Source organism: Canariomyces notabilis (genome assembly GCF_033297395.1).
Source record: "Canariomyces notabilis strain CBS 508.74 unplaced genomic scaffold N656scaffold_4, whole genome shotgun sequence".
In the NCBI taxonomy this organism is placed as follows: Eukaryota; Fungi; Ascomycota; class Sordariomycetes; order Sordariales; family Chaetomiaceae; genus Canariomyces; species Canariomyces notabilis.
In genome coordinates, this window is record NW_027041826.1 from 723,629 (window position 1) to 744,845 (window position 21,217).

General features: G+C 52.4%; 6 protein-coding genes across 6 annotated transcripts; 4 read left to right on the top strand and 2 right to left on the bottom strand.

The window, feature by feature from the left end:
* Window positions 1–727: 727 nt before the first annotated feature.
* Window positions 728–2,341, bottom strand: N656DRAFT_827258 (uncharacterized protein). Its single transcript, XM_064818502.1, has 2 exons — window positions 1,839–2,341; window positions 728–1,773 (listed from the first exon to the last, which is right to left on the bottom strand). The coding sequence occupies exons 1-2, from the start codon at window positions 1,963–1,965 to the stop codon at window positions 1,115–1,117; spliced, it is 786 nt and encodes a 261-aa protein (XP_064672739.1). The 5' UTR covers window positions 1,966–2,341; the 3' UTR covers window positions 728–1,114.
* A 738-nt stretch (window positions 2,342–3,079) lies between these two features.
* On the top strand, window positions 3,080–5,400 carry N656DRAFT_776257 (POB3-like protein). Its single transcript, XM_064814601.1, has 5 exons — window positions 3,080–3,177; window positions 3,314–3,536; window positions 3,587–4,083; window positions 4,133–4,504; window positions 4,573–5,400. Exons 1-5 carry the CDS (start codon window positions 3,167–3,169, stop codon window positions 5,177–5,179), a joined length of 1,710 nt encoding a protein of 569 aa, XP_064672740.1. The 5' UTR covers window positions 3,080–3,166; the 3' UTR covers window positions 5,180–5,400.
* A 380-nt stretch (window positions 5,401–5,780) lies between these two features.
* On the top strand, window positions 5,781–9,697 carry N656DRAFT_842962 (Xpo1-domain-containing protein). Its single transcript, XM_064819068.1, has 3 exons — window positions 5,781–6,169; window positions 6,327–7,860; window positions 7,916–9,697. Exons 1-3 carry the CDS (start codon window positions 6,158–6,160, stop codon window positions 9,424–9,426), a joined length of 3,057 nt encoding a protein of 1,018 aa, XP_064672741.1. The 5' UTR covers window positions 5,781–6,157; the 3' UTR covers window positions 9,427–9,697.
* A 925-nt stretch (window positions 9,698–10,622) lies between these two features.
* Window positions 10,623–11,225, top strand: N656DRAFT_486029 (uncharacterized protein). The gene is made up of 2 exons (XM_064809815.1): window positions 10,623–10,968; window positions 11,043–11,225. The coding sequence occupies exons 1-2, from the start codon at window positions 10,698–10,700 to the stop codon at window positions 11,141–11,143; spliced, it is 372 nt and encodes a 123-aa protein (XP_064672742.1). The 5' UTR covers window positions 10,623–10,697; the 3' UTR covers window positions 11,144–11,225.
* Window positions 11,226–12,525: 1,300 nt separating this feature from the next.
* N656DRAFT_704036 (aspartyl aminopeptidase-like protein) lies at window positions 12,526–14,121 on the bottom strand (the record flags this gene model as incomplete). The annotated part of the gene is made up of 2 exons (XM_064811144.1): window positions 12,526–13,991; window positions 14,064–14,121. The coding sequence occupies 2 exons, from the start codon at window positions 14,119–14,121 to the stop codon at window positions 12,526–12,528; spliced, it is 1,524 nt and encodes a 507-aa protein (XP_064672743.1).
* Window positions 14,122–16,555: 2,434 nt separating this feature from the next.
* Window positions 16,556–17,233, top strand: N656DRAFT_776261 (uncharacterized protein). Its single transcript, XM_064814602.1, has one exon. The coding sequence runs from the start codon at window positions 16,786–16,788 to the stop codon at window positions 17,155–17,157; it is 372 nt and encodes a 123-aa protein (XP_064672744.1). The 5' UTR covers window positions 16,556–16,785; the 3' UTR covers window positions 17,158–17,233.
* Window positions 17,234–21,217: the final 3,984 nt, after the last annotated feature.

Consider the following 21,217-nt stretch of genomic DNA (forward strand, 5'->3'; position numbering starts at 1 on the left):
GTCCAACCGTCCAGGCCCCACCAACCCCAATTAGGAAAAATGCCCAGACCCGGGCCACGGAACGCAGCACAGAAAAACCCGACAGGCACACTCGGCTTCTGGAAGTCAGATCCAAAAACCGCCGCCAGGACGGGACCCTTACATAAGAAGGCTCTCTTGTCTCAGAGCCGCAAACCGCTTATCCTGAAAAACATCCTCTTCAATGCTGCCTCTGAAGAAGTCATACACAGTCACAAAACTGGGCAGATTCTTCCCGCCGGCCTGTCCTCGCCTTCGATATGACCTGGAGACGCTTTTCGGAAGGACGGCCCGCAGAGGATTAAGCGTGGGCTCCGGCAGGGTAAACTTCGGCTGAACCTGGGGTGGCCGTAGTGAAACGGTGGTCACGATAGGGGCGTCGTCCTAAAATGGCACGGCACGACGCCGCCCGCGCCGAGACGAGCCTCTTCAACCGCATGCGCAGAGGCGAGGCGAAACAACCGATGCGCCCGTTTGGCAAAAGGCCGGCGGCTGGGCGCAGCTTCTGATGGCTAAACTTCGGACGACCTGGCGATTCACGATGTCCGACTGTGAGCAGAGCCGACGGGATCATCACCGTTCGGCGAGCATTCCCGTCAGAAGGAGCGTTTGGTTGACAGCGTCGGCAAGCCCGGCTGACAGTCCCGGAACGCATGAATCACAAGTGTCCGCCCGCACGCTGTTATGAATGAGCAGGATCTCCTTTATGGCTGTGTTTGGGAACCTCGCGCCAACCTAATTTCTCATTACACTCAAGCTGCGGCTGGCGACTGGAACGCGACTCTATCAACCAGCTCAGCGTGATGTCTCCCGCCCCAGGTAGGTTGATGAGCATCAGCACGTCGTGTGAAATGATGATTGTCCAGAACCACGCAGTGCTCCTGAATGATTGTCAACCGCGACTGGCCTTTCTCACGACCTGGCCACGCCAAACACGCGTACCATCGGAGTTCTCCTGCGTCTCAGGAAATTTTGCTCGAAAAGGCAGTGCTGCGTCCAGATCCGATATGCTTACGGTGGAGCCAAGAAGACCACCAGTAAAAGAAGCGAGAACAATACCAACAATCGCCCGAATCATTCAGCAATTTGAGGCTAGTCATTTACCTCCACCCTGTAACCCCTCCATGCCCGGAGTCTCGTCGAGTTCGCTAATCTTCCGCTTACCGTTCCTCGGCCTCGCCAGATCCTCCTCCTCACTCCACTCAACGACTTCCCATTCCACCCTCACCACGCCGCTCTTGTTCATACGCTGTCCCTTTGCCTTGCGCAGCATGTCCAATCGGCTCCCTTCTGTGAGAGTTTCGAACCAAGGCACCACGCCGACTCTCCCAACAGGTGGCGCCAGATCTTGTTGATTCCTCGTGGCGTCCTCATCAAGCATGGCGCTGACATCATCTCTCTCCCCGGCCCCGGTCTCCCCTGCCTCCTCTTCGTCGGATCCAGAAGCAGAACCGGGGCTTGGCAAGAAACCCAGGTCCTCCAAGTCGGCCAAGTCGCGGGGCGACAAGCTGCCAAGTGTGAGCTGGATAAACTCTGCTTCGCTGCGGGGCTCCTCGGTCCAGTATGACAAGGGTGTTCCGCAAAAGCCGCAAAAGTGACGCATCGCGTGCTGTTCGCGCGGGGATGTGTAGACTCGCTTGATCTGCGCGTTGGTCTCGTCTGGGTTGAAGGCCGAAGTGATACTGTGGTACCAAGTCAATGGCACCCGGAGGTAGGCCGGGAGCGGACTGCCGGTCGCTTGAAAGTGGGAGGAATCTAGCAGCAGGTAAGGTTCAGTCGTTCGTAGGGGTGGCGCCTTCTGGGGGGGGAGTCGGGGTTACTTTGTGAAGTGCGCGAATCGAAGAGCACCTGTACGATATGACCTGGTGGTTTGTCCTGAGGAAACTGGATGATGTAACGATTCCGGCCGCAGTGGCAACCGCCGTGGAGTGGACGGTCGAAGCTCATTTTTGGGAGCGTTTTCTGGAGTAGAAAAAAGACAAAAGGTAGAAAAGGGCCAAATCCAGGAACAAATCTCTGGATCAAAGGAATTTATGAAGAGATATGATAGGCAATGATGCTGTGGTTTGCCAGGTAGAAGATCTCCCTTGGAGTCGCGCGCTTCTAGACATGCCGCCTTGATTTTCGGTGGGGACGGCAGTCAAACCAGTGCAATCCGCTTAGACGACCACAGCAAGGAGTTTAGATGAATTCACCCGGACGAGCAGCGGGAACAAACGACTGGGATACGTAGCAATTTATACTGTAGATGCAGGCTACTAAGTAATGCGGGCAGGCAGTCGTGGCAGAAGCGACAGGACGCTTGCCGTGCGGTGACTTACATCGTACTGAGTTGATGAAGAGGCTCAGAATGACGTCCGATATCAGCTTACCTTCACCACCTAGGCTGCCCAATCGCAGCTCTGAATCTATGTTAGCGTCCAACACCTCAAATCGGTTCGCACCATGCGAACCTTCTGCCTGGGCTATGAGCTTGGGAATGCAAATGCCTTCCATTCCATACTCTACGTCCAACGAATAGCTCCAGGCAGGGCAGGCTCCAATGAACTCCGTCACTAGATGATTCTGCGCCCTTCCTGCACCGTCGACCAAACAGGCAGTTTCTGCGAAAGTTGATATGACAGTCCTGTCGCGCAATCTCCCCTTCTTGTCTGCTGATGCTTCTAGCTGGAAGTGTCTTCCGCCTTTTTGGATGTAAGAATGTGTCAATCTCAGCCTACCGTCTATTCTCAGGCAACTCTTAGCGCGCTGCTCTTCATGAGAGTGTTTTCTGTCGCTGGAGAGCAAGACTTACTGGGTTCAGGCCCTTTGAGATGCAATTTGCAGTGCTTATGAAAGCTGTAGATATCTGTCGTCCTTACGGAGTAAGGTGTGTAAGCTCGTAAGGTACCCGTATGTATTGTACCTTTGTGAGGTTTGTAAGGTGACACGAAAAGGTCCAAGCTCTGCGCCCTGACTTGCCACGGCCCCACCCTAAGTTCTGACCGCCCGGCAACTTTTGCTCGTCTGCCGCCAATTTAAGCTCTGTCGCGTCACGTATCCTTGGCTCCTTGAGGCGCGATAACGGGAAGAAGTTGTTAAAATCACCAACTATCCCCCAACATTCAGCTTGCCCCATCCCACAACATCTGAACCAGGCGGTCGCATTATGGCAGCTATGTGAGTATAGCCTCATTATTTATGTTTGTCAGTATCAAATCTCGACACCATGGCCAAAGAGAGCTACGATGTGCTTTTCTCCCGCTTGGCTTCTTGCTGAGTGCCCGCGTCCATGCGCAGCTGACAAATGAAATAGTGAAAGTTTCGATAATATCTACCTGGACTTGTCTAAAGAGCACGGCAAGTGCAGGTTTGCCGAGAATGGTCTCGGTTGGAAGCCAGCCGGCGGTGGCGAAGCCTTCACTCTTGACCAGAGTAACATCGGCGGTGCGCAATGGAGCAGAGCCGCTAAGGGCTACGAGGTGAAGATCCTGCATCGAAACTCAGGCGTCATTCAATTGGATGGCTTCCAGCAAGAGGTAAGACCGCGTGGGAAGAAGTTCAAGACCGCGCGCTGATCCTCCAACAGGACTATGAGCGTCTCAGCAAGATCTTCAAGAACTGGTACAGCACCAATCTCGAAAACAAAGAACACTCGCTGCGCGGCTGGAACTGGGGAAAGGCGGAATTTGGAAAGGCTGAGCTGTCGTTCAACGTCCAGAACCGACCCGCCTTTGAGATCCCGTACTCGGAGATATCCAACACGAACCTCGCTGGTCGTAACGAGATAGCCGTTGAGTTTGCCGTCGGCGAGACGGGCAAGGCCAACGGCGTCAATGGCGCGACTCCGGGGAAAGGCAAAAAGGCTTCGGCCGGGAAGGATCAGCTCGTCGAGATGAGATTCTACATCCCGGGCGTGACAACAAGGAAAGAAGCCGAGGGTGGCGACGCCGGCAGCGACGCTGATGAAGAAGAAAAGAGCGCCGTAACTCTATTCTACGATACCCTCATTGAAAAGGCTGAGATTGGGGAGACGGCCGGCGACACGATTGCCACATTCCTGGATGTTTTGCATCTCACGCCCAGGTTCGTGCTATGTGATGTCGATCCTGTTTCTTGGCTAATACTCTATTAGAGGACGGTTCGATATCGACATGTATGACGCGTCGTTTCGACTTCGCGGCAAGACGTACGACTACAAGATTCAGTACGAGGCTATCAAAAAGTTCATGGTGCTGCCCAAACCCGACGACCTACATTTCATGCTCTGCATAGGACTAGACCCTCCGCTGCGACAGGGTCAGACGCGCTACCCGTTCATCGTCATGCAGTTCAAGCAAGATGAAGAGGTTACGTTGGATCTCAACTTATCTGAAGAAGAGCTCAATGGCAGGTACAAGGACAAACTGCAGGCCCATTACGAGCAACCGCTGCATCAGGTCGTCACGTATATCTTCAAGGGGTTGGCGAACAAGAAGGTCACAGCTCCTGCAAAGGACTTTACAACGTGAGTCTCCGTGGTCCCCGCTCGCGGGGGGGGGGGTGCCTCATGCATGTGCTGACATATTGCCCCAGGCATCGCCAACAATACGGCATCAAGTGCTCAATCAAGGCGAGCGAGGGCTTCCTCTACTGCCTAGAGAAGGCCTTCATGTTTGTGCCAAAACCCGCAACATACATCTCGTATGAGCAGACACAATCGATTACCTTTTCCCGTGTGGGTGGCGCGGTTTCGGCTCTCTCGACGTTTGATATTACAGTCCACATGAAGAGCGGTGCAGGTTCCTCTCAGTTCAGCAACATTAACCGTGAAGACCTGAAAGCACTGGAGGATTTCTTCAAGCTCAAAGGGCTGCGGGTCAAGAACGAAATCGACGAGGATGCGAACCTTCTGGCCGCAGCCATGAGGGATGAGGACATGGCCAGCTCTGATGAGGAGGTTGTTGGTGCCAAGGCGGACCGCGGGTCGGCAGATGAGGACGAGGAGAGCGTCGATGAAGACTTCCAAGCCGAATCCGAAAGCGATGTCGCCGAGGAATATGACAGCAACCATGAAAGCGACGGCTCTGGCAGTGCAGAAAGCGATGTTGATAATGAGGTTGACGAAGACGAAGATGAGGAGATGGAGGACGCAGAGGAGGAGGAGGATGAACGGCCAAAAAAGAAAAAGAAGACGGGTTAAGGATGGTTATCCGACTTGGAGGCCCAACCGTGGTGGGTAAAGTAGTTTCGGATACTGTAGGTTGTGGTTTTGGCGTTGAAGGATAGGGGATAATCGGCAGCATCTCGGTCCAACGCTCGTTGCTTAGTCTTGTAAGGATAGGCCACACTTTGAGTCCAACCGTCATGGTGCGATGATGCGTGGTCCACAAAAGGAGGTATGTAGTAGTAAATGGATTCGCTGTCTATGTCAGTAATGTTCCCATGTGCAAACAATGACAAACCAAGGGCCAATGCTAGAATATGTACTGTACCTTTGTGAACACATTCAAATCTTGGTGTCCATAGTGACACTCACAAAATCAGTGCTTGAAGCTTGTCAACTCTTGGTTACCTAGGTGAATACCTCACCATTGCAATCAGAATATGATTAAACCAATTCATGGGCAACAGAAGAGATGCGAAGCTTTTGCGGTTTGAAAGCTTCGGCGATTCAAGACAATTGACATGGCCCATGAGAGGACTGAGTTGAGATGGCACGTGCACCGATGCCCAAAGACCGCACAACGTAACGTCACTCCACAAACATCAGAGTGCCTGAACTTTTTCGAGTCACTGCCCCACCATGAACGCCAGCAGCCTGTTCTACCGTGCAAACAATCCTCCATCCCGTCTTTGTTTCGGCACAGCTTCAACGACCGACTCGGCTCTCGACACCGCCTTACCTGACGCCTTCCATAGATCTACAAGCACGGTTTTCATTGTCGCTTTGATCTGATCCGTCCCTTGAGCTGCCGTGAAATTGCTGGAAAATGGAGGCGCACTAAAGAGGGGTTCAACCATGTTTCTTCGGCGCCAGTCCTGCCGAATCTGAGAATGCCGAATACTGCACCGACTTCACAGCTGCTTGGGTTATAGTAGCTTTGCGGACGAGGATATCACATCCTGAGGTCCCTTTGGCATATTCACTCTGCCACACATCTAACGTTAGTGGCTGGCAATGGACGCCCAGGTGAGCCACTTCTCTCTGGCATCGTAAATCCCCGCAAAAAAAATGAACACAGTCAATCTGGCCCCCCACTATCAACAGGAGATAAGGCCGCAATGTCCCTCCCTGTCTACTACCTACCCCCTTCTAGGCTAATGCTGACGCGCCGGTGTGGCTCTAGATTGAGAATGCGATCGAAATCGCCTGGAACCCTTCGTCAGATCAGGCTCTTAAGGGCCAGGCTTTCGAATTCCTGAACCAGCTGCGTACCGATCCGCAGGCTTGGCAAGTCTGCACAGATCTCTTCACCCGAAATCCACGAGCATCCGAGGTCGTTCGCCTTGTATCGCTAGAGATAGTCAACAATGCCGTCCACTCCCAAGCTCTGGACGCTGCCAGCCTCGCCTTCCTCAAGCAATCACTGCTTGACTACATCGGACGTGTGTATGGGGGGGACGCTCAGGAGCCAGTCGACCCAGCACACCTTCAAAACAAGCTTACCCAGACGCTGACCTATCTCTTCGTCTTTCTGTACAAGGAGGGCTGGGAGAGTTTCATTGATGACTTCTTGACCCTCGCCCAAAAGGACAACCTCCCAGGGGTGATTATGTACCTTCGCATACTAGGGTCAATCCACGACGAAATTGCTGATGTTATGCTGAGCCGACAAGGGAACGAGGCCAAGCGCAACAATGATCTGAAGGACTTGGTTCGCGAGCGAGACATGCGCAAGATTGCCGCGTCCTGGCAAGACATACTAGCTCGGTACAGCAACCAAAATGACAGCGTGGTCGAGTCGACGCTCAAGATCGTGGGGAAGTGGGTGAGCTGGATGGATATCCACCTTGTTATTAACCAGGATATGCTCAACCTCCTGCTGCCCCTGGTCGGGAGGTCGAAACCGGCCGGCGGCGAAGACAAAGTGCGAGACGTGGCGGTTGATACTCTCACCGAGGTCGTGGCAAAGAAGATGAAGGCCAGCGACAAGATCGAGATGATTTCGTTTCTCAATCTCCGCGAGATTGTTACGCAGCTACTGGCAAGCGCCCCTCTCCAAGAGTGGAAGGGAACGCCACGGTACGATAATGATCTTGCCGAAGCCGTTGCCAAACTGGTCAACACTATCATGACGGACGTTGTGCGCGTACTGGAAGACAATAAGGTTGAGACCGATACCAGGGCAAAGGCCGAACAGCTCCTTCAGGATTTCCTGCCATCCCTACTCCGACTCTTTTCGGACGAGTATGACGAAGTCTGCTCGACCGTCATACCTTCCTTGACCGATCTCTTGACCTTCCTTCGGAAGGTCGGAACGCTCCCGCCCAGCTATGCTGGCATGTTGCACCCGATTCTGAGCGCTATCGTGCTGAAGATGAGGTACGATGAGACGTCCAATTGGGGGAACGAGGACGAACAGACGGACGAGGCCGAATTCCAAGACCTGCGGAAGAAGCTTCAGATTCTTCAAAAGAGTGTTGCCTCTGTCGATGAGAATTTGTGCATAGAGTTTTTGAGTGAATTGGTGGCAAATATGTTTGCGACGCTGGAACAGCAAGGTCCGCAAATGGATTGGAGGGATCTCGACCTTGCTCTGCATGAGATCTATCTGTTCGGCGAGTTAGCGCTGCCAAACATGGGATTGGCTCAGAAGAGTCAGCCCAACACCATTGCCGCTGAACGGCTCGCCGTGATGATGAGCAAAATGGTCGAGTCAGGTAAGAAACCTCCCGGCATTGTCCGAGTTGCAGTCGTGCTGACACGCACTCTCAGGCATCGCAAACTATCCTCACCCCGCCATCCTTCTTCAGTATATGGAAATCTGTGCCCGGTACAATAGCTTCTTTGAGGATCAGCAGCGCTACATCCCTCAAGTGCTCGAGAACTTTGTTAGACTGGTCCATCATAACCACGTCAGGATCCGAACGAGGTCCTGGTACCTGTTCCATCGGTTCGTGAAGACGCTAAGGGCACAAGTTGGCAATGTAGCCAAGACTGTAATTGAATCCATCAGCGATCTTTTACCGATCGAAGCCGAGGTTCCCGGCGCCGATGCTGACGACGACATGTCGTCAGACGAATCTGACCACTCGGCCGACGCCGTCTTCAACAGCCAGCTCTACCTTTACGAGGCCATCGGATGCATCTCATCTACCTCGGCCACACCCGCTGCCGAACAGGCGCTATACGCGCGCTCCGTCATGGAGCCACTCTTCTCCGACATGAGCGCGCACCTAGAACGGGCAAAATCAGGGGATGCCCAAGCCATCTTACAGGTGCACCACATCGTAATGGCCTTGGGCACCCTCGCAAACGGATTCGCCGACGCGACTGCTTCACAAGGAGACCGACGTCCAGCACCACCACAGCCTATATCAGACGAATTCTCGAGGGCGGCCGAGGCGATTCTCATCGCACTCGACCAGCTCAATGGCAGCGGGGAGATTCGCGCCGCGTGCCGATCGGCCTTCTCACGACTGCTGGGGGTGCTAGGTTCGGCTGTGCTGCCGCAGTTACCGCAGTGGATCGAAGGGTTGCTTTCTCGCAGCTCAAGCAAAGATGAGATGGCCATGTTTCTCCGGCTCCTGGAGCAAGTGGTTTACAACTTCAAGGGCGAAATTTACAACATTCTGGATCTCTTACTGACGCCACTGCTCGAGCGGGTATTTGGCGGGCTGTCCGAGCCCATCAGTGGCACGGACGACGAGATCCAGTTGCAAGAACTGAGGCGTGAATACGTCTCGTTCGTGCAAGTCATCCTCATTAACGATCTCGGCGGCGTTCTGGTTAGCTCGTCAAACCAGGGTATATTTGAATCGCTGGTGAAATCCATCATTAACATTGCGAAGACGCTTACGCACGGCAATCTGGTGCCGAGCCGTATCGCCTTCAACGTCCTCGGTCGGATGGCCTCCCAATGGGGAGGGCCGGATGTTGCCACGGTCGGCGAGAACCCAGCCACGACAGGCGCGCCGGCGCCAGCCATTCCCGGCTTTGACCAATTTATGATCGATCAGTTCCATGGGCTCTGCTGGGAGGTGCTGCAGGATGCGGGGTTCCGGCCTTACAGTGATGCCCAGTCGCGGCAAATCCTGAACGAAATCGCTGGTATCGAGCGAGTTATTTATGTCAAGACGGGCGACTCCTTTATCCGGCATCTGCAAACAAACACGTTTCCCCAGCTCGGCATAGATGGCACCGAGTACTTGCGCGTGCTGACCACGTCGGCGGAGCGAAAGCCAGTGGTTGCGTATCTCTTAGATCTTCTTAAGAGCCGGAGGTAGCAGGGACAATACAGAACATATATACGTTAGCCATCCGCTAGCTAACTGATAGAGACAGCCAAGACAGCTTGAATCTGACTAGATTGGCAAATTACCCGACTGATTTATGATCGTTGCCTTGTCTCCTGTCCGTTTGTTTTGACGTTTGTTACGGTTGTACTCCGTACCTGGTTGTTGTTCATTGTATCATCTGGATCTCGTGGTTGCCAGCCCAGGCCTACCCACGGGAAGTGCAAGCTTAGTAGTACTAGTAGTTCAACTAGTTGAGAACATGAGGGATGATTGCCAGCTCGATTCGTGTAATCAAACACTTAGACGGAAAGGCAGCAGATACATATATGTAGACTGGCAGGTAGGACTTGGAGACATGGAAAAGGCATGACGACTTCCGTCTTACAAAGTTGACGGTAACTTGGTCAGGGGCTAAAACCCGTACCGTCTGATGATTTACTCCATCGAATGTTTTTGCAATAGTCAGTCAGAAGTGGCTGGTAGGGCTGCTCCGAATACCCGTGCGTATCTTTCTTCTCATTAGCTTGGTCACACTAGGTACCACTAGCTCGACGGCGGTTTAGCAACCGCCAAAGCTCTCGTCATGTGGTCATGTGTGTTTGTTGCTTCAGGTTACGGTTGGTATTGACCAGATCGGACCACTCTTCATGTTGTCTCAAGGGAGGAAGCAGATGTACCGAAAAGTATCGTCTGAACCAAGTACCTACTGTAAGGTATATACCAAGCACGGCACCTACTAGGGAATGTACCGGTATTGAGGGTCCCGGCTGCATCCTCGCGGGTCGAAGGTCAATCACCTGCTGTCTTTCAGTTTTTGAATTTTACTCTTTCTCAACTGACAGAACAGCTTCGCGAAATGAGTTCGCGCGTGAGGCTGAAGTGCCCAGCGCCTCTGTTGGCATATTCTGCTCTCTGTTTCGATATTGGTGCCCGGTGGTGCCTGGTAATGAGCAATCCTAGTTGTCGTTGATTTTGAAGGGTGACTCCTTGGCTAAGAGACAGAGTGTCGTGATACTTAAAGTGCCAACACCAGAAAAGTTTGATGAGCCTGAGGGCAGCTGGAGTATTACATGTATGTGGGGGGATGTCAAAGACTGCCGTCACTGCCCTACGCTTAATGACTCTTGAAATCGGTGGCTGGAGACGTGTCAGTCTCTCGCGGAAAGCTTTTAGCACTTGTTTGAATCCAGTCTGAGGACCAGAAACACTCAGATATCCATGATGCTTGTGCGCAGGACGGCCACCTCGTAGGTATATAAATGCCCACAGGAGTTCAAATGTTCCTTTACAGCCTTCTCTTGACACCTCGAATTTCCGAAGGCTGGGTTTCTCGCCTCTCGGCCCTTCAAATTCAAAACTCTCGCTCCGTCAAGAGCTGGATACAATTCTTGCCTCGCCCCAGCAAGCATACCGATTCACACAATTTCAGTCCGTTCTTTCAAAAATTCGCACATCCTAATATCGAAATCGCAAAAGTGTCAATCAATCGCTTCTCTTCATCACCTGTATTCCATCGTATCCGTCGCACTCGTAAGTCGGAATCTAACCTCACCTCAGGCTACCTTATACCACCAGTGGTAGCTGACATAAACCTCGATTCACAGGTTCACACCAGGACTCGAAGCAGACAACATGGACCTTTGTTTCCTTCCCTCGCTCGGTTTCATCGCAAACATGCCGATTATTCCGTCACAACGACGGCTGAGCGGATACCGCTTCTTCCCTCCCTTGGAGGACGAGCACGAGCACGGGCTGTCAAGACCGAGAGGCGCCGAGAATGAGGTCACGACCTTCATTGACCCGTCGTCGGGTTCTATCCTCTTCGCCGAAGCCGCTCCAGGTTTTGTACCGGATCTCCATCTGGCTCAGGCAGTAAGCCCCCCGCCCCTTACCTTATAAACTTCAAGTTGAAGACCCATCCTGATTCATTACGAACCCGACAACTGACCCCTGTTTCCCGAGCAGGTCCTACCAGAACCATTCCACCCGCCGTTCTTTGACGATTACGAGGTGCTGCCGCGGGCCAGCCAGATGAGGGTATCCGAATACGTCGACTTTGCCAGCACCACCGCCAGCACCACCACCATCACTTTCAACATTTCCCCGAGTGATGAAAATGTGGATCCTAGACTGAACCGGGTGACCCCGAGGATGGGCTTGCCTCAGCGCTGGGATGAAGAAATCACGGAAAGTGAACTGCTCGAGCGACGCAGGCTGTTGCTCCGCGACTCGGTTCCTGACTATTCGCCCTACGACCCTCGCTTGGGCGTTATTGGCGGACCAGTGCCAGGACGGCGCTCGGTTGAGGTTTAGGTAGCGAGTCTATGATACTACCTAGGGTACACTACGGCTACCATCGCTGAAGAAGGGCTTGATGTGTAGCAAATTGGGCAGATGATGGAAAGTGATAGTTGGCATTGGGCGATTTGGCGTCTTCAGGTTGGATTTTTTGATCGGCATGGATGAATATCCTTGTCAATGATAGCGAATATATTCGTAATTAGAACTTCAACAAGCATTCAGGTGAGGTAAGGAATGATTTGGAGTGAACGAGGACGAGAGGAATATACCAACGCATCTCTTACCGCTTCAGTTGGTGCCATGTATGTGCCTTGCGGTCATCCAACGCGCATAATTGGGTTTCTCTAATGGCATTGCTCCCCTTAGCTCACCTCCAAGCCCGCCGTCAGCATGAGCGCGCGTATGAACTGCTCCTTGCCGTTTGTGCCTTCTCGCTTGGTGGACTTCTAGATGTTCCCAGGTAATGATAACACTCAACCTGCCGGGGGTTGGATACTGCATTACTAGTAGCCTGTCCGAACACGCCACGATCGTCTACCACGATTCAACCAGTCCCTAGAGCCGTGCAGGCCAAGTCAGGGTATCGTGGATGCTATTCCCTAGTCTCCCACTCTACCCAACGTACAGACAGTCAGACACGGCTGGGCAGGCCCAATATCCCTACAACCCACCGTCCTTCTGACCCAGCCAAACAGTCACTGGAAGCTCACCATGCGCACTATCAAATGCCACTGCAACCCGTTCAGCTAAATCCAAAAACAACGCGGGGATAATGGTCAAAAATTCCTAATCAACCAAAACCCTCCTCTCCAACTCCCCAAAACTGCCCAAAAACGCCTCAAACAGCCTCACAGCATACTCAATATCCCTGCTCCCACCTGTCTCCCTGATACTGTGCATCCCCAGCTGGGGGTTGCCCAAATCCAGGGTCCTAACACCCAGTTTCGCCGAGAGCATGGGGCCAATTGTGCTGCCGCAGGGCGAGTCGTTCTTGACGACGAAGAGCTGCAGCGGGACGCCGGCGCGGCGGGCGACCTCCTGCACCAGGACGATGCCCGGCGAGTTGGTGGCGTAGCGCTGGTTGGCGTTGATCTTGATGACGGTCCCCTTGTTCATGGCCGGTTGGTGGTTGCGCTCGTACTTGGAGGCGTAGTTGGGGTGGACCGAGTGGGCCATGTCGGCAGAGACGAGGAACGAGGTTGCGAGGGTCTGCTCGAACGCCGTGGAAGTGTCGCTTTCCGGGGCTGTTGTTGTTGTTGTTGTTGCTGCCGTGGCAGTCGTCGTCGTGGTCGAAGTCGGTTTCTGAGAGGTCTCTTGGGGTGGGGAGCCTGGCAGGACTGACAGGCGCCGAAGGACGGCGGGCAATAAGTTAGAGTCGGCGCCGTGCGCCGAGAGGGACCCGATCTCTTCATGGTCGAAGCAGGCGACTAGACGGATGGATGGGTCGGAGGGCAAGGTGGAGCTTGGGGACTGCACGGATTCTATCAACCCTTTGATGCTACAGAAGGTCATGTTAAGGTTGTCGAGGCGCGCCGAGAAGATGAACTCGTCGTTGAGGCCTCCGAGGCAGGCCTTTTGCGTGTCATAGAGGACCAACTCAAAATCGATCACCTGGGAGACATCGACACCGGCTTGTTCAGCAACGAGGGAGAGGAAGGCTGGGTGGTGCCGCTCGGGCATGGCTTTCAGGGGTTGGAAATCACCCTCGGCCGGAGTCGCTTCAGCTTCGTCGGACGTCTTGTTTAGCTCGGTTTCGGCCAAACCCGCGATCGGCAAGAGCTCATCCTCTTTGTTGGGGTTGAAGTTGGACTCGCGGTGTAGGTGGATGGCAAGATGTGGGATCCTCAGGATCGGCTTGTCTACCTTGACGAGCTTCTGCACAAAGTTTCGATCATCTCCCTGCCCCTCCCGCACCAGCACGCGGCCGGCAACGCTCAGGTCCCTGTCGAACCAGCTGTGCCAGATACCGCCGCCGTATGTCTCGACGCCGACCTGCAGAAAGCCGTTGGCTGTCCGCTTACTGACGGGCTTAACGCGCAGGCACGGCGAGTCGGTGTGGGCACCGATCATACCGATCGGATTGCCGGGCTGCCATCGACCGCCAACGGCGAATGCGACCACTGATGAGCCGTTGCGTGTCAGGTAGTATTTGCCTCCAGGCTTGACGGTCGAGGCCCAACTGTCGCGCTCTTTGATGCTGGTGAAGCCGGCGGCCTCGAGGAGCGAGACGGCGCTGGCAACGGCATGGTAAGCTATAGGACGGGGGATCCGTAACGGTCAGTTGAGAAAATGTCCCGTCAAGAAACAGCTTGAGGATGGCTTACGAGTCGGCGACGCATTGACAAAGTCTAGGAACTCGAAGGCAGACTTTGGAGGTGACATGGTGGAGGCGGGGCGGGGAAGTGATGCAGCGGTTGACGGTAAATCGAAGAGACGTCGTCGTACCACACGAGACACTTGGATTCGCAAGCAGGAGGCGTGGATAGGCTGTACACGCAGCGAATGTACAAGTACCAGTGACGACGCGGTGACCAGGGCAGGCATTGGTGACCATAAAAGGACCTTTATGGGGTGCGGGGCAAAGGGAACCCTTCTCTATCGATTCCACTCCAATTCACAATCTGATTTCGCAGCTCGTCCTCAGATCCTCAGCTTCTCAACGGGGACCCCTTGGCTCCCTGCAGCTTCACATTTTCAGTTGTCTAAGGCGCCGTGTCGGGAGCGGGGGCGTGGGGAACTGCGGGGTTTCCGCTTCACTTGCATGGTACAGTACATGCTACGGCTGGTTTTCGTCGATCTATTACACTAGGACATGACCCGGAGTACATACATTACGAAGACGGGGACAGGATATTCCTAGGTGTTAAAGTCTATCCATACCCTCGTCCAATATTCTTTCCGGGTAAGCTGTAACCTCAACTCGTTTCCAAGAATGATTTCATTCAAGTGCTACAATATCAAGTGCCTCGTGGCCACAGTTCAAACCGTAACGTACACCAGATATACATGTAAAGTACTTGTACCATACGAATGTATGTATGTGAAATACCCAGGAAATTATGGATACTGCTGATCTGTATAGTAAGGTAATTCATTACAATCCCGATGCACTCCAATGGCAAGCGAGGGCAACAACAACTTCACGTGCAGCTTAACGATTGGAAGGACAAAGCATCAAGATCAGCCAATCCACTGTCAAGCAATTCCAAATGCCATAGTGTAGTTGTATTCGCTTCTTTTCGTCTGTTCCTCTAAGGAACCAAGCAATTTTCCCGTACCTCTTATACGTTGCATCCTCAACATGGGACGGCAACTGCCGCTACCCGGCCACCCAGAGACCGAAAGTCAGGCACCTTATCACCTTTGACTACCGTGTACTCTAAGGGATGTACTGTACCTTATGTACTTGCAGTAATGACACCTTATATTCGGCAGGTACAACGCAATACATAACTACCTCCGTACCTTGCGATGGCTTGATTCGAGGCATGAGAGACCTGACCGGAGGACTGAATCCGAATATGATTAACTAGATACCAGCCTTACTCAGGCTGCTGATCTGGTAGCTGTCTTGCGAGTTCAACGTCTGGATGGCCTTGATCAGTAGGCTCTAACAGTGCGGCTCAGTGGTACGGAGTAAGCCTGGCTGATTCTCTGCCGAGTCTCAATTTCTCAAATGACTGACCGCAGTCTTTTCACCGAGTGACGCGGAGTCTCCCGACCTGCCACAATAGCACACCACATGCAAAACAAAACACAGCCCCGGCCACGAGTCGCACAGGCTTCATTCAAAGGCAAGGTAGACCGCTTTCAGTCTGGTATCCCGGGATTTCTCTGCTGCAGCTAGAATCGGAACCCAGGTAGTTGACAGCCTGCATGTTCGAGGAGGGATGGGCTCAACGAAGCCCACATGTGCACACTAGCAATAGGGATGTATAGTACATAGCTCAACGGCGATGGAACTACTCTACATCACAGCAACTGAGTATTGCCAAGTATCTGCGCCGTGTCGCTGTGCTGAAGTCTATATGTGGTATTGGGATTCATCTTGGTAAGATATCAATCAATCAGGAGAAGTCGTCGTCGGCCTAAGGTGAGGTGGCTGACCCACATGAGGTGCCATGACCGGTTTTTGCAATGCCTAGGCCCCCAAGAAGCCGGACGTCAAATGCAGGCGACGGCCTTCTGCTAGCCTTTCCTTCGCTGTCAAGTTCGTTTTATTAGTAGAGGGCATATGAAGGCTGCAGCCTGTCCTCCAGTAAGTTGTGCAGGACCTGGTAGAACCGACAAAGCCTTGACGATGCCTGGTACCGTATGACAGTTTACCTGTACAGACAGTGCATACAAAACATATATTGAAACCTCAAAACTTAGGTACCTTACGTATGTATGTAAGTATGTAAATGTAATACGGAAGATGTGCATCTAGGTAGGTACGGCTGAGTGGCGCTGCTTGGGCGGCCGCCACCAGCCTGAGCCAGTCCTCACGGCATGCGACACTCTGCTCTCATCTTCTTGCAATATTTGGGAAAAGATGACAAGTTCGATAAGCGGGCGAGATCTGAGACTCGGGCGGTGAAGTACTAATCAATGTATTTTATGTACTGTACGTAGTTACATAAAGAAGTCCGGCAAGACATGGTTTCGCGGCTGTGAAGTCTGTGCGTTCCGCTGCGGACGGATTTCGATCCATGCCGGTGACGCACCCTTACCCACGTCACTTTGTTGGCTGCGACGATCAGACAGCCCTGTCGTGTTAGGCGTCTCTTAGTAGAAGCCCATGGTGGAAGTGCTCATCCCAATGCGGTTTTCTGGAATGGAATGACCTCGACTTTCCATTTTGGATGTCATATGAGGCAAGAGAATTCCCTACCTCAGAGAGTTAGCCGTGTCGCCTCCTTCCCGGAGCTCAGTCGCTAGCTCCGAGCTGATCGGAGCCTCCACGAAGTGCTGCTACGTACAAGCCCCTGAAGTTGGACTCGACACATGAGAGGGAAGTGAATTAATTTAGGCCACGCGACAGAAGGCGGGCATTTGCAAAGCCCCATGCCAGCATTTCTGTTGGCGCTGTGTGGCTTGGATGATAACCGGAGTTACCTACCGCACGAAACCAAGTGGTTGCTGCTCGATATCAGACTGATGCCGCCATCCACCGTGATGACATTGTTTGAGAACCCATTCACCTGCGAGTCCGAGAACTTGAGCTTCTCTGTTTGCTTTCAAGCAATGCCATTGGTGTCGACAGGCCAGGCTCCTCACAAGCTATTCTCTAAGGGCCGCCTAGAGCGGGTCTGTCTGATTCCATATTATCGCACGGAGGGTCGAGTTATAAACAACCGCGAATCCATATGTCTGGGTATCTCAGTGCTAGTAACACAGTTCGTATCTTCATCTCATGGTTTCAAGATCCGCAGCTGATCAAGATAACCAGCCAAACCACCAGTCAACATTGTAGGCGGTGTATAATTTGAAGAAGGGCATTGAAAGAAAAGGGGCAAAAAAAAAAAAAAATTGAAAGGAAAAAAAAGAAAAGAAAAGAAAAGAAAATAAGCTAAAAATGAGAAAAAAGTTGGGAAAAAAAGTTTGACTTGGTGATCACCACTGGCAACGGCCCAGGATTTCTTTTTGAAGGCTGGGAACCAGATCTCCCTGTATAAGACAGTGGTCCCGGGAGCAACGAACAGCACGTGTGTGGGGAATTGGATGATTGGGAACCGAGGGCGGACTATAGAAGAGCAACGGCACCGGCGATGATTCAAGAAGCAGAAGGCACAGCATTGTGGAATGGAAGTTAAGCTCCGTATCATAATTCATGAGCCTTTTGTCTCTGACGCTTTCCAGAAGCAACTAAATCTTGGTACGGACAGTCATTCGCAGGCTAAATGCATGTTGTGACATGACGCTGTGCGCAACCCGCGGTGCTAACTACTGTACCTCAGGTAGGTATGTTGCATAATCGAGTTGTTTGGTACAGAAGTCTGAGAATAAAGGTGTAGGTAATGTATGTATATACGTAGAGGAGGCCGGTGGGCAGGCTGGAGGGGTGAATAGAAACGACCAACAGATTCGAGTCAAATATCCGCTAGGTTCCTCTTATGGAGTAGGGGACACACGTACCACCTTGTGGGCTCACGTTTGAGACTGGACATTGAACACAACTGTTGTTGAAAGTATGCTATTTGTTAGAGATTGTTAGGATTGATATTCGAGGGAGACAGACACCGCCTGAGCGAAAGTTACCAGGCTCGCCCTAATGATGGTCTCAACTCTTCCATGCTGCCACTGTCCGTCCTCTTTGCTCACAGGGCTCTGCCCAACCTCCGCTGACCGGAGTGACCCCTTGAGTAGTATCAAATTGCGTGTTATGAAGAAGTCGGGGAGTGTATAAGCGGTACGTAAGTAATTGAAGACACATTTATTATCTTCGTACCTGAGCTGGGAAATCTCTTGGGAATTGGGAGAATGATCCCTTCACTCTGTCCCTCGCCCCACACGCGGACCCTGGCCGGGAGCTCGGCGGGAGGTCACAAGTCAGTGGATCCTCTATTAGAGTCAGAAGCAAAGCCGCTACAGTACCATAGTACGAAGTACGGAGGTACTGTACAGTGCACAGTAGTGTTTACTCGGTAATGACAGAGATAAAAGAGTTAAAAGCAAGCACTAGAGACAGAACTTGCTACAATGATGCTAGAGAATGATAAAGGTTCAGATCTCTGCTTCTTCGTAAATATCACAAGATCTTCCGGTTTGGCTGCCCGAGGCTGCCTTTGTCCTTCTTGTCCCTCTGGCTAGGTACAGTAATTATGGCCCCCACTACGAAGTAGTCATTCTCCAACCGCCCAGCTGCCAGCGCACCTGAATAAAGCAAATATGGGACGGATTTTTCAGAGATACATGGCATTTGCCCGAAAAACTCACGGGCTCAGTATTGAGGTTCACTTTCTCTGGCTGGACGCTACCTTATAGTTCAAGTCGAAATCCCAACTTTTCCAGTCTATAAGTGGAGTACATATCCGTACAGATGATACGAGTGTACGGAGTGAGTACGGAGTAGTTACAGTACCCTTAACATTACATCCTGGCGCCAAGATATCATTTTGTCCCACCGAGCGACCCTTAAGGGACACAATGTTTTCCATGTAATTACTAGCTAATACGGATACTGGAGGTAACTCCTGCATCCCACGTTCATTAGACACTCAATCAACATCCGCTCCTTACAATGGCAAACGAAGGATATATGTGTAGGTACATACTTCGTACAGTCTCGTCTGTCGCCAGGTCGCAGGCTTCACCATCTTAGGTCTTCAAATTTGAGGTGCGTGATGACAGGAACTTCTGCTTGAGTTGGCTGAATGACACTTGTATCAGTGGCTTAGCAAGGGTTACCTGGTTGATATGATCTGGGCTTCATCAAGTTCGGGCAAGGGACGGAAAACGTATGAAGCAGTAAAAGCCAGCCTAACCACTCCATATACTCTGAAATTTAGACCGTGGCATCATCTGGCAGCAATTGGCTTTGGCAATTGGCTTTGGTGCCGAACGGCACTGTCGCGCGTCAATATCTGGGTTTACGAGTACCTTTGGTATTGAGCAGGAAGGGTGAAGGACCATTCCCTCTGCTCGCCGTCAAGCCTGACCACGAGAACCAATTGAGTTATCGCTAACCATGGGTAAGCCCAAAGTCGGGCCCCATGTTAACAGCCTGGAAGACCTTCGCTTATAGTTACGTCCCGTATCCTCGAAAACTCTCAGCGAAGAGATAGGGACCGCACGGCGCCTTGGGCAAGCAGCACAGCTCGATGCAGCGGGACGCTGTTCTGGTTGGTCGCGACACTCACCCTGGAAGGCTGGCCGGCAACGCCGCCGTCAGGGACGGGCGAGACCCCACCCACCTCATTCGCAGGCTGCCTAAGGAGGTACAATACCTGGTACACTCCGCAAGATGGCCCATTTCGTCTTGCCATTCACATACTCTTCATCCAGTCGCGCAAAATTGAATATATGCCTACACATGTAGGTAGTTACTTTTACACATACATATCCATCCATGCTGGCCTCTCTCTCGGCCCTGGAATGGCTTCCACTCTGCTGGCTGAGAGGTTTCGCCCAGCTTTGTGGCATCACACGGTATTAACGGACGCTCCCTTTCACACCTACGGCCGCCTGCGGGATCGTTTTCCAGTTCGGTGAAATGGACAGACAATTTTGCAAGAATCTTGCTTGGGGGTGCGACTGTCTGCCTCGTCCGTCGAGGGAGTCGGCCACAGTTAGATTTCGGGCCCTCTTCTCGTGAAGCCCCCTTGAACGACGGTTGTTGAGCTAGTTCAGGTAGGGGTGCAGGGGTATTAAACTGGACAGCAACCAATTGCAACAAGTATTGACGGTGTATTGGGCAGTACCTTTTTGTATCTATGTGCTCAATGTAACGATCGGTCGATCGGTTAGAGTAAATCGATCGAGCGGGCGAATCCTCAACTTTAAAATCTCCTCCTTTCCCTAACAATAAAACTTACCAATGTAGCAAGCGAACGTCTACGTTCTTCGTTCGCCAACGATGACGACGCGGGAATCATAGCAAGAATCGCTATACAGATAATCTGCTCAGGTCAGACAAGATATGGCTCTGTACACTATGGAGAGGTTTCAGCTCCAGCCTTCCAGGTTCCCATTCCAGGTCGGAAAGTGGAAACAAGGTGCAGTATGTACATACAGTACCTGTCGGTATGGAGGTGGATAAGGGGTTACTTTTATATTACTTGATATCTGCTCAGAAGGTGCTGCGACCATCTCATGGGCCGGGCCCCCCACCGCTTTGTGCAACGGGAATGTGCCAGTCTAAACTTTGATGAGAGACTCACGATTGCGGAGGTTCGGCTGCAGAGAATATCAAAATAACATTAGAGGACCTGTGCTGTCAAACCACCTACCACTTATATGAAGCGGCTTCCGTAAAGAAGCGTCCCATGTCCGGTAGAATGAACCTGAAGTAAAAAAATGTCTGTACCTTGATGCACCTGGAAATGTCCGTGAGGTATTCGTATTGCTGCACACACTGCGGTTCCTGCAAGGAAAGAGAAGAAGGTTTGGAGCTTTGCCGCCCGCCCTGCTTAGCGCTAGCCGCAACCGTGCGGACCTCAAGTACCATCCAGTACAATTGGTCCCCGGCCGGTACATAGATTCAGCTAGGCTACTCTTGGCTTTTTTGCTGGGTTCCACCGCCAGCAGCCATCTGACACTGACTTGCCCGGGCGCTGGCGTTTGGGCAGAGCAGCGCATCCACATCAACCTGCCCGGTTTCTTTTCTCCCCTGCTCACCTTCCCACTTACGTCCTGGGCACCACACCACGCCTCCATCCCTCCCTCTCCACGTCCACTCCTGCCGACTTCGACTTTCTTCAGGATACCTTACCCCCCGCTCGACATTCTCCTCCTCTTCTTGCTGAATTTGGCGTGGCGTGCCATTTTTTTCAACATT